Raw genomic sequence first — 15,902 nt, 5'->3', positions numbered from 1 at the left:
ATGTAAACTCCATGAAGACAAAGCTTTCTTTGTCTTGTTCATTTCTATACCCAAAACAGCTAAAATAATGCATGGTATATACACAAAAACTATTTGGTGAAATGAATAAACTATACATCTATTTTTAAAGGGACCAATCTTGGGAAAAATATTTGTATGTTTTCCTCATTCTAAAACTAAGGATTAAGTACATATAAAAAGTTTTGAATAGTACTAGTATATAAGTGCTAAATAATAATTACCTGCTGCTATTATCACTATTGAAATTATTTAAAGTTATATTATCAAATCTAGTGAATTATTAGTGTCCTGTGATTAAAGAAGAAAAAAATATTGTTTTTTAAAAAGTTTCTAACTACTCGTTCTCACACTTGGGGTGGAGACTTCAATTCTCTAGGAGTATTACCGTATTTCCCCGAAAATAAGCCCTAGCATGATTTTTCAGGATGACATCCCCTAAACATAAGCTCTAATGTGTCTTTTGGAGCAAAAATTAATATAAGACCCGGTCTTATTTTTGGGGAAACACCGTAAATGTCAGAGACACTCAAAAGGGAACTTCCAAGTAATGGTAACTGCAGATCTTAAAAGAGTTGTTTGCCTGGGCAAAACTGAAAAATAAAGGAGAGGATTCTCTTTCTTTTTCAAAACTCCCTCTGTTTGAAGGATATTCCAAAGACATAATTACTAATTCTTTCCTATTTTAAAACCATATTGTGAAAAACAACACATAAAAGAGGCATAAAACACAAAAGTACAGGTTAATAAATTTTTTTAAAGCAAATGTTTATATGCCTACACCCCAAATCAAGAAACAGAACCTAACCACCACCCCCAACACATTGCACCTTCCCCTTTCCAATCCTGACTTTTATGGTAGTTAATTTCTTGTATTTCTTTATAGTCACACTACCTAATATGCATGACTAAATAACACAATATAATTTTAGTGGTTTTGAATTTTACATAAATAGAATTCTACAGTATGTATTCTGTAGTGTCAGGATTCTTTCATTCAATATACCTGCGTATTCATCCATTTGACTGCTGATGTTCTTTTGGGTTGTTTCAAACTACTGTGAATAATGAGGCTGTGAACATTCTTAAATTCGTACCTGACATATATGTGTGTGTACGTACACACACACACACACACACACACACACACACACAGAGGCAGGCATTTCTGTAGGGAACCTACCAAGCAGTAGAACTGATGGGTGTATAAGTTTGACAACATTTGAGAACCATCACCTAAGCACTTAGTTTAGTTAGAAAACATATGATGGAGTTGCAAAAACTATCATATCTTTCAAAGTCTGAATAAAACAGACCCAAATTTATTTCTTGGTTGATAAAAATAAATTATGTACTAACTATATTACTATGCACACAAAATAAAAATTAGAAACACTACATACAATACAAACAATGTGTTCGAAAGAAACTCAAAGGGAGCACCGGCGTGCCTAGACTGGATGAAGTTCTTAAAGCTTAAAGAGCCACTTTCCTCACGTGAGAACTATAACCAACTGAAAGCAGAAGATAAACAGTACTATCAGATACCGATGTCGGTTGATTAGGTATCTTAAATAAATCGACAGTGGAGTAGATGAATATAAAAGAACTACATCACCTGCTGCTGTAATTCCCAACTTGGAAAATATTTCTAAATCTCAAAGTTAGGTTTTATTAAAAAAATAATGTTATGCCTAGTGCACAAAACTAATGTGTTTGAGACCAGATTTTTTAAATAGCATGCATACTGGCAATTAAAAAGTTAATTTCTAGATTTCAAAACATATTACTTTAACAGGAACAATAAAGCTAGATCAATCAACTTTCACTACCTTCTGACTGGGAATAAAAAGGAGGAAAACAAGTTACTTCAACAAGAAAGCTCCCCCTAAAATCCTCTTCACCTCTGCAACGCCCTCCAACCCCCATGACTAAGTTTTCTACCTCCCAGTTAACGTGTGTGCCAGGCATCACTTAGAGTGCTTAGGAAATATGATCTCATTCAATTCTCATAATGATCCTATGAAGTAGGAACTACCATCCCATTTTATCAATGAAGATATTGAGGTTTAAAGAGGTCATACTGCCCAGAGTCATGCTGCCAGTGAGGGAGCAAATCAGAAGTCATACCAAGATTCCTTTGATCCAATTTGAAACATCATAAATGAAAATGAGCTCAAGTCACCTAAAAGGTCACTAAAGGGAAATACAGCAAAGAAAATGAGATTAGAAGTAATATCAACATACAATCAAAGTAAAAATGAACAATCAACATTCAACACCAAGCTGACAATTTATTTCCCTTCGGTAAGTAGTACTTCATGAAGTAGAAATAGAGCTTCGAGCCTCATAGGGGAGGTCCTGTGAGGTTGCTAATTTTAATAATACAAACTTTCACGAGGTTATTCATTTCTGCAACAAAATATAATTAGTTAAAGCAATTCTCACTATAGAAGATACTCTACATTTTCATAAAAACAGTTCCAGAAGCCGTTTGTCCTAAAAACTAAGAATAAGGAAGAACAGAGAGGGAAAAAAACTGGAATTCAAGGATAGGCTGAAAACTAAATGACATGGACCAATTTCAAGAATATAAAAACAGATCTTTTTTTAAATAAGGAACACTCTATATTCCAAAATACTGTTGGCATGAATTTTAAGACTATCTCCTGTGCAGTTATATTGGGAGAAAATCTGGTATAAATGTTGGAAAGCTAGCTGACTGGGGAAATGACTGGTAAAAATAAACAACAAACCAAAACCCTCACATATATCCTAGATTGGACAACTACTCTCAGAACAAAGAAACGGAAAATTAGCAATCTAGTTTAAACTCAAGAGTTTTCCTATAATAGAGAAAGGACATAAACTACTATGAGCAGGGAGGGAACCACACCAAGTGTTTTCTATTCTTTGTCATAAATATTATAAGCTATATTGGCTTAGAGAAATAAAAGTTTTAAAACAATGAAAAATTTTAAATCTGTTTCAAGTAGAATAAGTAATCAGAATAATTCAGAGATTGTTCAGAGAGGCTGATCTCACAGAGTAGTGAAAAGTAAACAGTCACAAGAGCCACACCAATTCAGTGCATTACTCCCAATAAGGCAATTTCTATGTGAGGGCAAAGCTCTAAGAGAAAGGAGGTGGGAATAGAGAAGCAAACACAGATAGAGACTGTAATTTCAAAATGGGGGAGGGAGACAGGGGAATTTTTTTTAAAAATCAGGAAAAAAACCAATTAGACATGAAATATTAAGAGAACTAGATTCCTGCCTAATAATAATAACCATTAAGTCTTCTAGTAAGCATGGATTAAGAATACAAAGACATGAGGTTTATTTCAGGGCACTTATTAATGCCATCATCAAAAGAGAGATGCCCTTGCGGGAGGGCACAGTTTATCTCTACAAAGCAGACCTCAGAGGAAAGTCTCTGGCACCCACCAATGATGCCTGGACCCTCGCCCAGACCGACAGTAGCAAGAGAAATCAAAAGGACAGGCAGAGTCCAGAGAACGCTGTCTTTCACTCTGCCCACAAGGTGACGGCAGGTCTCCATGCCCTTAGATTCTCCACCTTTTACTCTTTATCTTCTCACTTAGCATACAAGTTAATCATGTGACAGAGTTCAAAAAATATGTATGAAACAGATTTAGAGCTGCACAATTTAACTGAGAAGCCAGCTTTAGCAGAACACAAAAGTCTCAGTGTACTCATTACATTTCATGGAAAACCTTGAGTAACTAAAATTTGCAGGGAACTTGGAATATGGAATTCTCTTTAAACCAAACTTCATGCCTGAAACTCTGAAGAAGGAAATATTGCTACAGCTTTTTAGCAAGTTTTACTAAAGTCATTGGTTAATTCTAGATTTTACATGGTGTATTTTTATACAGAAAATTTACTTCACAGTTCTGGAATTATGCAAAAGGTTATATTTAAATCTGTTCAAACTCCAGTCTCTTTGTCTGGGATTAAAAGCTTTTCTCTTAAAAAAGAATCAAAAGAAACTGTGTTTTACCATAAAAGGAAAACAAATCGAAATGTGTTCCAAGTCATTTAATTTCCTCAAAATCACCTTAAAATGGAGAGAACCAACAACCAAATCATCACTTAGGGATTCACATACATGAACTGAAAAGTCTTTCCAATAAACTAAAAATACATGCAGAATCCTACAGAAGTGAACTACTTGCTTTCTAATTTTTAAAACACAAAGTGAATTTATACTTTATCATTTATACGAGCACAGTAAATAATAAAAGCTAGGTATTTAACATTTGCTTTTTAAAAGACTGGAAACAAGAAAGTGTCACTGATCATAGAATAATGCACTTCACGTTCAAGATAATAAATCACTTCAAGATGCCTATGAATGAAAATAATGGCAAAGAAGTTTGTATGTGTTTGTCAAAAAATAATCCAAAATTGTTTCAAAGTTCATTTTGAGTCAGATTTTTGCTGAAATTGCCTTGCTTGCCATAATACTTATTAAACACAATTTCTATAATGGCAGCTTATCATAAAATAATGAAAATGTCCCTTCTGACAACAAATCGAACCAGAGGTAACCCTTCCTAGACCAACTCTGGCTATCCAAATTTAAGGAACCATAAAGATTTGGAAAATGTCGAGATGAAACTGGAATCCTCATTAAGCAAACTTTTACTACTTGCTACTGAAACTCAGGAGCCCGATTCACATAATGGGCTATCCCTAGCTACGTGAACTCCCTAGCCCCAACTTTCACTGTTTGCTTTTAGGGACTAAATGGATTCAGGTGTCTAGAAATATTTGTATGTTTTATGCTTTTTGGTTCATTCTTTGCCCACAAAAGCAGGATTTTATATTCTCATTTTCACCCACTATGCACTACATTTAGCATTTTCTCATACCATTATATAGTCCTCTTAAACATTTTATTGGCTAATATCCCCATTGAGGGGATTGCTGTAATTTATATAACTTCTGCTCTACCTCTGAATGTTTATTTGGTCCATTTTTCTCCCCTAACTATGACCTGATAAAAGTCTCCAAGTATCTTGTTCTTTATTTAAAACAAATGTTCTGTGTTACAACTACAGTTAAATATTTTACACATTTTATAACATTTTAAGTGCTTTTTACAAATTGTAACTTAGTAAAACATTCTTTTGATAGTTTTCTATTATTTATTTGGGCTCAAAATATAAATCCCAAAAGTTCAAAATAAAGGTAACCATTAAAAAATGGTCACATGTAATAAAACTAAGTATAAAATCCTTCTAAAGATTTATATTTTAGATTACATATTCTGCTTTTAGTTGGTTTCAGTGGGTACAAATTACTTTGCCCCAAATCCCTGTGCCAATTTCCTGTAAAAGTGAGATTTAGTAATCAAAAGACAACAAAAAGATGCACTAATGTTTGCTTTATGAAAAATTTTTCAAAAAAAATGTTTGAAGGACAAAGAAATAAATCACATTTACTAAATAATTTGCCTTAAAGTAATATTAAACTTTAGATGCAACATTATAGTCTCTAAAATGGACAAAAACAGAAGCTCTCCTAAAACTATTACATGAAATTCCCTAAAGCATCTCTACAGAGTATAATATTTGATCCTCTGAGTGCTCCTGAGATTGGAGGGGACACACCCAACAAATGAATTCATGAGCATAAAAATATGGAAAACCATTCATTGCAAAAAAGAGAGCAAACAGGAAGAGAAAAATGCGTGACAGAGTCTGACAGGAAAAAGTATAGATACCATCTATGAGTTTTACTATACATAGTGACCTTTCATTGCCACTAACAAGATCAAGAGTCTATCTCAACCTTGTGACTGCTACTATAGGAAAATCTGTTGCTTCTTCCCTAGAAAGTTCCTGCTACCCTAAGGGCCATCTTCATAGCTGAGTATCCAAACTAAATTATTGTTTTACGGCTTCATTTAATCATTTATTTAAGAACCTCAAAATCCAAAGCTCTGGAGGGTGCCCAGTTAGCTCAGTTGGTTAAAGCATGGTGCTAACCAAGGTTGCCAGTTCGATCCCCACATGGGCCACTGTGAGTTGCGCCCTCCTTAAAGAAAAAGAATCCAAATCTCTGACAGAACTAAAGCTTAAGTAAAAATGGTTAATGTTATTACTATCTCTTATATAGCTCCACAGAAAGTTTAGGTGCTTGAAATTCTACTTTATTCCCTGCTCAATGATTTTTAATTAACAATCTTGAAACTTCCTATCTTTTTGTGGGCCATGAAACGTTCATCTATATCTGTGAAGGCGAATGCAACAGAAATATTTTTCTCCAAAGAGAAACATCCACAGTAGGAAAAGGTTCACTGCTGTCCGAAGATGGTCCTTTGTGTACTGCTACAATAACAAATACATTGAGATCTTCATTTTTCCTCTCATTTTTCAATTTTAGCCCCTGACTTCATTAAAATCAATGTGAAAAATACTCTGTACTCACTCTGGCATTCTATGAATTGATGAATAACAGTGCAGTCCCCGCCACTCTTTGAAAGCAAGTGCTCTAATAAAGAAAGAAACACCTTTAAGGATATAGCTTATTGCTGTGTTTGAAAACCAACAGCAAAGGTAGAAAAACTGAAATGTTTTAACATGGGTAACTCTAAATAAGATTAATGAACGTTTAATATATTTTAATACTAACGGCAGACATATTTTGGAGTTAAAGGTAAATGACTGAAAATTGTAATTATATAATCATTAATTTGTACCCTGAATGGTTACTTTTAAAGGTGCAGTTTCTATCCAAAGAACTGAAGAAAACCATAGAAATATATTGCTTTAAAAAGTTTCTCCCACTTAATATGCCTTTCTCAAATGAATAACCTTAAATACCAAATTTTTACATTTGTTCTTACTGAATTAATTTTCAAATGACTGTTCTCTAACAGTCCCTCTTCAAAGCTATTCATCTTACGTAAGAGGAAAAGTATTTTAAAAGTACCATAAAATAATACCTTAAAAATTTTAGGAAACTGATGGATTATTTTAATTTTTATACTTTCATTTCACAAATAGTCTTCCTCTTTGAGTCACTCAATCTGTACTTCATATACTATCAAAACATTATATTGTTTATCTCTGCCCAAATCAACGCCTACACATTTTTAAATAAGAGTTTGGTAAATGGTTTTGTTCAAGTCAAACAAAATTTGTTTTTGTTTTTTTAATGGGTGTAGAAAATCAGAATCAAATATAGTAGTTTAATAAAAGTTTCAGCCCTTGTCTTACTATAATCTTTACTCTGATTCAAAGAGTTAACTTCTAACTCTGGATAACATCCTTCAGTTACATATTTGTATTTTTCAAAACCACGAAATAGACTTTGGAAGTTCAAGTGTTAAAAAAATACTCCATGATGACTATCTGGAAGCACTTAAACCTGTCAAAGAGGACAATGAGTTAGTACCATTCTGACTGTAAAAGCCTTTTTTTCTCTTCTCCATTTCAACCCACTTCATCCCTCTTCATCTGAACTTTGCTTGAAAGGCAGGCATCTCCTACTCTGACCGCTCCTCAACCTCTTTTGGCGTCCTTCCTGACAGCCTTCTTTACCTTCATACTCAAATCTGTCATTATCCTTTATCTAGTGACATGTGTACAGAGCCTGCAATCTACAGTCACCATCAGTAAAGACAAAAACATGGGGAAAAAGGTGGATAAAAACTCATGTTTTAGAGACCAATGCATTACATAATTAGAATAGATACAATATAGCCCCAAATAGGAAAAAAAAAAAGGCTAACTGCAATAAAAATATGAAATTAAACAAAAAAATCTAATATATAACATTTGCCAATTGGAACCCAAAACCCAAAACAGGAGCCCTCAGTTAAATGGTAATTACCAAGGTAAAAAGTTGTTTAACATAAATCCCATCCATCTAAGCTATAACATTTTTATAACTCAAACTATACAAACATCACTGTTAAATATGAAAACTCATTTGAAACCAAATTTTAACCTAATTAAAGGACTTGATAAAACTTATTTCAGACTAAATTTCTTGATAAAACCAAATTTCAGACTATCACAGGACTTTAGATAACATTTATTAATGTGGGACATGCCACCATCACTCAACAAGCCCAAAATCACCCTTTTATCTACTCTGATTTTAATATCTGGACACTACATTAAAATATTTACTATACTAGTTTAGATACAATGCAAGATTACTATAAGAGATGCCTCCCACAAAGGCATCTAAGACATGACAGAAAAGTCTTTCAGATAATATATGTAAAGAATTTGGATCATGACACTTTTAATATTCCATTACTTGAATTCTGGCCCTTGGGAACTCACTTTGCCAAAACTATAAAAGATGTCACTGCAAAAGGAACCTGATACATATCTGGGGGAATAGCGTGCCTATGATACTCAATAGGGTTGCAGGAAATGTGAGGAAAAAGACAGACACAGAAACATAACAAAGAGCCACAACAATTAAAATTTGCTTTATTTATACATATGTTTCCTATGAATTTTGATTTTCTATACCTGTGTTGTCCAATACAGTAAGCATGAACCACATATGGCTACAGAGCTCTTAAAAAGTGAGATGTGCTAAGTGTAAAATAAATATACATGGATTTCAAAGACTTGCTACGGAAAAAAGAATGTGAAATACTTCATTTATATTCATTTAATATTGACTACATGTTAAAACAATATTTTGGATATAGTGGATTAAATGATTAAAATAAATTATTAAAATTTTACCTATTTCTTTTTATATTTCTAATGTAGTGACCAAAAAATTTTAAATTATGTATGTTGTTCTCATATTTCTATTAGAGGACACTTTTCTATATCCTGTAAGATATATTCAAATTACACTCATTAGATAAGATACAAAAAAAAAAAAATTACAGTCAAACCTGTGCTTACAGCAGCTATGTTAGATTTAAATAATTTCAAAAATGGGGTTTATTGGAGAAGTTTAATCTTAACATCTCCAGACATTTTTGAAATATTCTCTTACAACTATACTTGGTTCTCTTTCTACTAATTAAATAATAATTTTAGCTAAAATCATATCTGAAAACCGATTATGGCTATGGACTTTGGTAATAGTAGAACAATTGATAATTGGTTTGTTATTATGCCACAATAACAAATGATTCAGAATAGATCCATCTTATTCCAAAATCCACTCTGTAACCAAATCTAGTATAAAGAAGCTTTTGTGCCTATGCAGATATTTACCACTCAGTTTCTTTAAAGATATTCTATTAGTCACTCTCACACTACTCAATTTATCATCACTAAAAAAAATAAACAGACCAGCAAAGGAAAAATAATTATAGCAAGGAGTGCCTTAAAGTACCCAATATATCTTATTTAGTCTTAAATCAAGCAGTGTCTACAAGTATTCTCATACATATCTATTAGAACTGGCAAAATATTTTAAGCAGTAATTTGACAACTCTAAATAGGATAAAGATGGTTCAGTATATATAAAAAGATTCTCTTAACTGAAGCAATAGCATATTTCCAGCTTGAGTTAACACTAACATTAATAAATGTATGCTCAAATCAAAAGGGTGACAGATTTGAATAAAAAGTGTACATGCCAGAAAGACAAAAAAGGCAAACTATAACAACAGAAAACTTAAATTCATTTAAGGATGACAAGCTTTTAGAAGATAAGGATTAATACATTTTATATATGTATGCTACGTATATTTAATAAACAGAAATTAATAATATTGGTACAATGAATATAAACTACACCTTTAAAAATTCTGAAATTGAAACTCAAACTGGAATTGAAAATGTCAATATATTTTACTATACATATATAGATTAGTCAAATAACAACGGTTAATGAAACTTTTAAAAAATTTAGTTTCAAATTTTATTATACATTCAGTATTAGGTCTTGACCTTGCAGCTTACATACATATGACTACCTGAGCCTATTTTGCCAGTATTTGATTAAAAACAAACCAACCAAACAAAAAAACAAACAAAAGAAGTACCTCCTAACTGTATCAGAGTTTGGTTGCTGCTCAAGAACTATAAAGTTATCCAGTGATACATGGAAAAAATATTTAATAAGAAGTTCTGGGTATCGACCTTGATATCTTCTACTAACTTCTGTATAAAAACTGAGATGAGAGGCACACAGATTTGCAAACACGGAAAACAGTTTTATTCATTCTGTACTTTAAGCATTTAATGCAGAATCTGGCACATAGCTAGTGCTCAATTAATGTTGGATGGATGGGGAGGAGAGGGGTGTGTAAGGATCTTCGTGACTGAAGGCATTTAGAAGCCATTGGGTAAAAAGTACCCCATGCAGTAGTAGGAAAACCAATAGTGGCTATATATAGATTTTTGGCAAGAGATAACCTCAGCTATCCAGAAGGAAGGGTTATAGTACCAAGAACTAATAATTGATTTTTCAGATGGCAGAAATCACTGACCCTGTTTTCTCTGATCTATGAAACAGATGGATAAGAAAGCAGTTTCTGACAAGTTCAAGGGCTCAATGGGCTGTTAAGTAAACTCATGGCCAGGGAACAAACATTAAAAACTGGGGCCAATTATTCCCAGGAAGCATTACTTGATAGAAGAAAATTATAGTATAGTTCTTTGAAAAATATAGTGGGGGAAAAGCTATATTATTTTCTTATTATTTGAATAATTGGAATTTCCATCTAACCAAGGATATCTAACCATAGATTATAGCATTGAGAATTACAAAACAAAGGGATCCAATGGTCTATGAACAGCATGTTTTTCATTCAAAACACTTAAAACCTTAAAACCCCCTGACCTCTGTATTCTGCTTAAATAGTAAAAGGATATCATGAAAGAAAAATATTTAAGTTTTTTACGCTACCTTTTTCTGTGTTCCCATTTATTTTAGGTAAGAAGTCATCAACTTGTATTCCTAGGATTAAGACAGTGTATCATTGCCTGATCAAAAAAAGTATTACTTTAAAACTGGTCTCAAGTGTAACGATGGCATTTTGTATTCCTACTTAACATTGACTGTATACAACACTTTAAATTTATTTTTACAAGGGTTCAACTTGTCATGTTCAATCAACTCAGAGAAAAGGCTACAGCTGCTACAACAGTAGCCTTCCAATGAACCTCAAAAAAAAAAAAGTATCCTGCTGGTCATGTATTTTTCTAATTTAAATATCTCTGTAGAATGTCTTAGATGCAGAAATTTCATTCATCTCAAGGACTAAACAATGGTGCCCACTGGTGGTAATCAAACATATTTTCAAAGGGAATTTTCTGAAAGAGTGTAGATACTTTCTACCTAACATGTAAAACATTACTCTTAAAGAAAATAAGTACCTAATATGAGGTAGTAAACATCAAAAGTTTAATGATAAAGTTCAGCTTTAAATAAGAAATTTGATGACACCTACCTAAGCTGCTGCATTCTTTAAGAGTTTTCTCCTGAAGATGTTCTAACCGTACTGTAAATAAAAGTCCAAGAAAAAGGTATTTCACAGATAAAAAGAAAAAAAATCAAATCAAATCAATTTCTGGATTAGCTAATTTACCTTGTAAAGCTGTTAGCCTTTCATTGGTGAAGTCATTATCAGCTTGCAAAGCTTCTATTTTTGCCTGGAGCTCCTGTTCTTTTTCTTCCATTTCATCTATTTTATGTTGTAATTCTTTTTTCTCAGCTTGTCCTTTCTGTTGGATTTCCTCTTGTTTTCCCTCAGCAACCTGTTGAGAAAGAAGTAGAAAATTCAGTTCTTTAATAAAATCTGACCTTGTTTTAAGAGGCCTCAAGCAGGACTGTTTTTATTCATGAAACTTCTAAGAGGGAGATGTAATGTTATAGATCATATTTGTAAATATCAAAATGATATCAAAGTGATCTGCACTGGGTCATGCCTCCATATCACCTTGGAGAGAAGAACTTGGAACAAGCAAGCAGGCTCAATACACACTGAGATAAAGCAGTCATAAAGAAAGATGCCACATTTTCAAAAAGGGAAATAAGGTTTTCCTCTGAAATTACTATTGTTTCAATTATTTTTTAAAATTTTAAAATGTAACTTATTCTGAAATTTTTTAAAAAATTACATTTAGCTAAAGGAATGATGGTTTATAAGCACTTTTCAAAACGACTTCATTTTAACAAGACCTTTAAAACTACTATAGGTTAACCAACCACACAGAGGGGAAGTATGCTCTCGTCTTTTCTAACAAATGTGTATCTTCTAGCCACTCAATCTATGATTTGAATTATATAAAGATGGGTCTTCACAAACTCAGTTATAACATCTGAAAGGACCAACTTGCCATTACCTATGGTCTAGTCTGTCCTTATCTTAAACGTCCTGTAGCTACAGGGAGCTGCAGCTGAAGCAGAATCAACAGCATCCCTGGAGGCTACAGGCCTCCAGCAGACCACTCCAACATTCCTTCTTTCGGGGCTTGTTCCTGCACTAACATTGCTGGGCCCTGATTTGGGGACTGCCTAAAGATAAGCAGATTCACATTTTATAAAAGTATGAATATCTTGGGTTTTGCTGATTTTCATCTACTTCCTATTATTTATCAAAAGATGCCCATTGTCAAGTACTGACTATTTCTACCCAGAGGAAATATGTCAGCTTTTATAGACTCTCAACTATCTACGGCAATGGGATTTGGGCTAAATGGAATACAAGCACCTTATTTTTACTATAAATTTCAACCATTTCCAAATTTTACATCAACAACTATTTGGCAATACCTAAACTTTTAAGCTATCCAGTATGGTAGGGACGATTAACTTAATATACTTTCAGGTTGAGTAAATACATACCTTTAATTTATCAGATAAATCCTTAATCTCATTAACTGCTCCATTATATTTATTGGCTAATTCTCTTAATTCTTCCTGAGTCCGTTCATTCATTTCTTTCAGGTGGGTACATTCATCTTCTGTATTACTCAGACTTCGCTGCAATTCAAGTTTACAGGCAATTGATTGAGAATAAATATACATTCTAAATTCAATTTATAAAAAGTGTAACTCTATGGGCTGTTCTAAATCAACATCTGCCCTGGACTTTATATAAGTCTGAGTTAAATAACAAAAGGATTTCAATTTACTTCAGGTATATGCTAAAACAGAAAATACAACTAAGAATTCAAAACAAAACAAAGAAACGACCCAGAGGAGAGGAGAGGAAGCTACCTTTATATAATTACACTTTTAAAAGTCCACTGAGTACGACTTTTATTTAGTCTTGAAAATATTTTAAGCCTGTTCATTCTTGAAAGTAAGTTTAATAATATGCGGCAATCAATTTAGTAAGAAAATTATAAGCTAGCAATTTTCTTTCCTTGCATGTCAAATTAATGACATGACAGTGAATCAGTCACTATGGGATGGGGCTATTATAAAAACTATCCTTATACTAAGGTATGTTTACTATGAAGATTTTAACTAAATCTAGGAACAGATAACTTGTAATTTTGCATTGGAGGATGGGTAAAATATGAACAATTGGTGCAAATTCTCTGCCTTATACTAACTATCCTCAACTGGAAGAAAAGCAAAATTAGGTGACAGATCAATTCCCTGGCGCACATTACAGTCTACTCTGTGGAGGAGGAATCCTAAGCAGAGTACAAATATTAAGATTCTCTGATTATTAGGCTTTTATTTCTTCAATCACTGACTAGGGACCCTAAGTACTAGAACTCACATGGTTATGCTGAGAATGCCTGACAACGAAAAAGCATACTGCTCCTTCCCACCCGATAGACAGGAAATATTTCCTATATTTTCTATACAATAATATCCAAGTTCAAAATGTCCTAAACTGTTAGCAATTTCAGGCTAAAATTTTAAAATCATACTATATATATTTATTAGACTGAAATACCTCAACTTCTGAAAGTTTTCTGACCACTTCAATTTTCTCCTGAAGAACCCGCCTCAGGGACTCTTTGGCTGTTGTCTCATAGTTGTGTTTATCTTCTTGTAATGCTATGAGCTCCTTCCGTAAACTATCTTCTGTTTGATTCTAGGATTAAATATTTACAATTATAGCCAAGTTATTTTTTAAAATGTACTTACCATTTGAAAAAAATAACACATTATGAACTCTTTGAATTCTATATTAAGATAACTCCAAACACAAATGATGTTGGCCCTGTATTTATTGAAGCTGTATTTAAAAGGTGCATTAGTAAATTATGCCTTCACAAATAATTCACACTTCCAATAGAAAAAAAAATATCAAAGGAAATTGAGAATTTCTCTCAGATATACAAAATGAATTAACTCTTCTATTTTTCATATGCTCTGTAAGCCACAATACTTAACATTTGTGGGCAAAAATAATCTATTACCTTCAAAGGGCCCAAGCATTTTAAAACAATGGTTAAACCAAAAGGAGTAAGAACACCATGGGGAAAAAGTTGATTCCAAGTCTGAGGCAGGAAATGTACAAGATAAGCCTGGAACATCTTGTCTGATAAGACAGCTGGAAGCTATCAAAGTCAGCTAGGGTTCTATTAAAAGGGGTCAGGTGCCAACAGGAAGAAGTTCCCATGGATCAAAGATGGGGTAATCTAAGTATCAATAAGAAAAACAAATGTAATAGGTCAAAACACATCAAAAATATTTAATTGTAAGTTGGGGAAAAAACAGTTTATGGTAGTTCTTTGGTGGATGAGAAAGAACCAATTCATTATTTTGAAATTTAGTGAATAAAGGGAGAAAATCACTAATCCTAATTTTGCTAAAGAAAATGTACCTCAAGGTAACCAAATAGCTTATGAGAAGTTTCTCTTTATAGAAATAATCCAGCTAATAAATTAAGGAATGATAGAATTACAACATCACCATTTTTACAACCCTTAATAAAAAAATGGATCTAGGCAAAAATCATCAACAATTACTAATATCTCAAAAGAAAGAAAAGTAGACATCATGGTGCCTCCTGATGAAAGTACATAATACCACCCATGAAGTGTGTTAGCAAAAAAAACTGAACCTAAATCCGATCAAATTTCTAGATGAAACCACCAATTTATGGTGTGGGACAGAGAGCTAGAAGAATGTTTAAATAACAATCCAGATTTGAGAGACAGAGTTGCACGTGGGTATTCACTATACAATTCTTTCTACTAATGATTGAAATTTCCCATTATGACAAAACATTTAAAAGAATGGTAAAAATGTATAAATGTTTTTGCATGTACTCAAAATGACAGTCAAAGAAATGAAGCTACATAAAAAATTGCATTTTTCTTCATGTACTTGAGATTAATACCTACTTTGGAGCATGCTTGTAATTGGTTTCCCATAACTTCTAACCGTGATAAGAGTCTATCTTCATCTATTAAAGCCTGTTGAAGAAAAATTAAACATAAATAAAAATCTTAGAGTAAATAACATATATCAAAAAGGTTGCTACTGCTAAAAAAAAGATAGAAAATCCTAAAACTGACCAACATCTAGTATAAAATGCTAAATTTTCAATATTTGTTCATTAGGAAATAACTTTGCCTTTGTTTGCTACAAAATTTTACTTTTAGTTGAATCAACATGTAAGGGATATTAAACTATGCTTAAATGCTTCTTGAATATAAAGGCAACTGGAATACCTGCCAACTGGTATCGGAAGCCTCTTGGGTGATGGCTAGTAGCCGCTGAAGCGTGGCTAACTTCTGTTCCAACATCTGTTCCCGATGTAAGGCCTCCTAATATTACAAATCACAGAAGAGATTCTAATAAATTCAGCATGATTCCTTTGAAGAGTAATCAATTTTTAGCACATTCTGAAAATATTCTCAGATTACATCCCACTTTGTATCTTACTTTCAAACTTGATAAATCTACTTTGTAAAAATATATATAGTCCACATCATTTCAACCTCA

The 15,902-nt window shown here is 32.7% G+C and overlaps 1 protein-coding gene across 40 annotated transcripts in view; it reads right to left on the bottom strand.

Annotated features, from left to right (window-relative positions):
• SLMAP (sarcolemma associated protein) overlaps nucleotides 1-15,902 on the bottom strand; it is a 121,424-nt gene that overhangs the window by 36,646 nt on the left and 68,876 nt on the right. For 8 of the 40 annotated variants that reach the window (XM_033132911.1, XM_033132889.1, XM_033132885.1 and 5 more), the window contains 8 exons: nucleotides 15,629-15,724; nucleotides 15,299-15,370; nucleotides 13,900-14,040; nucleotides 12,831-12,968; nucleotides 11,572-11,740; nucleotides 11,434-11,484; nucleotides 10,890-10,940; nucleotides 6,477-6,539 (listed from right to left, as the gene is read on the bottom strand). In XM_033132911.1, coding sequence (XP_032988802.1) covers nucleotides 6,477-6,539; nucleotides 10,890-10,940; nucleotides 11,434-11,484; nucleotides 11,572-11,740; nucleotides 12,831-12,968; nucleotides 13,900-14,040; nucleotides 15,299-15,370; nucleotides 15,629-15,724 — 781 coding nt within the window. The remainder of the gene's footprint in view (nucleotides 1-6,476; nucleotides 6,540-10,889; nucleotides 10,941-11,433; nucleotides 11,485-11,571; nucleotides 11,741-12,830; nucleotides 12,969-13,899; nucleotides 14,041-15,298; nucleotides 15,371-15,628; nucleotides 15,725-15,902) is intronic. The other 32 variants (XM_033132921.1, XM_033132904.1, XM_033132901.1 and 29 more) reach the window with 7 other exon arrangements.

Source organism: Rhinolophus ferrumequinum, chromosome 17, assembly GCF_004115265.2.
Source record: "Rhinolophus ferrumequinum isolate MPI-CBG mRhiFer1 chromosome 17, mRhiFer1_v1.p, whole genome shotgun sequence".
NCBI lineage: Eukaryota > Metazoa > Chordata > Mammalia > Chiroptera > Rhinolophidae > Rhinolophus > Rhinolophus ferrumequinum.
The sequence above is the reverse complement of the archived record's forward strand: the minus strand, read 5'-3'. Positions and strand labels throughout refer to the sequence as shown.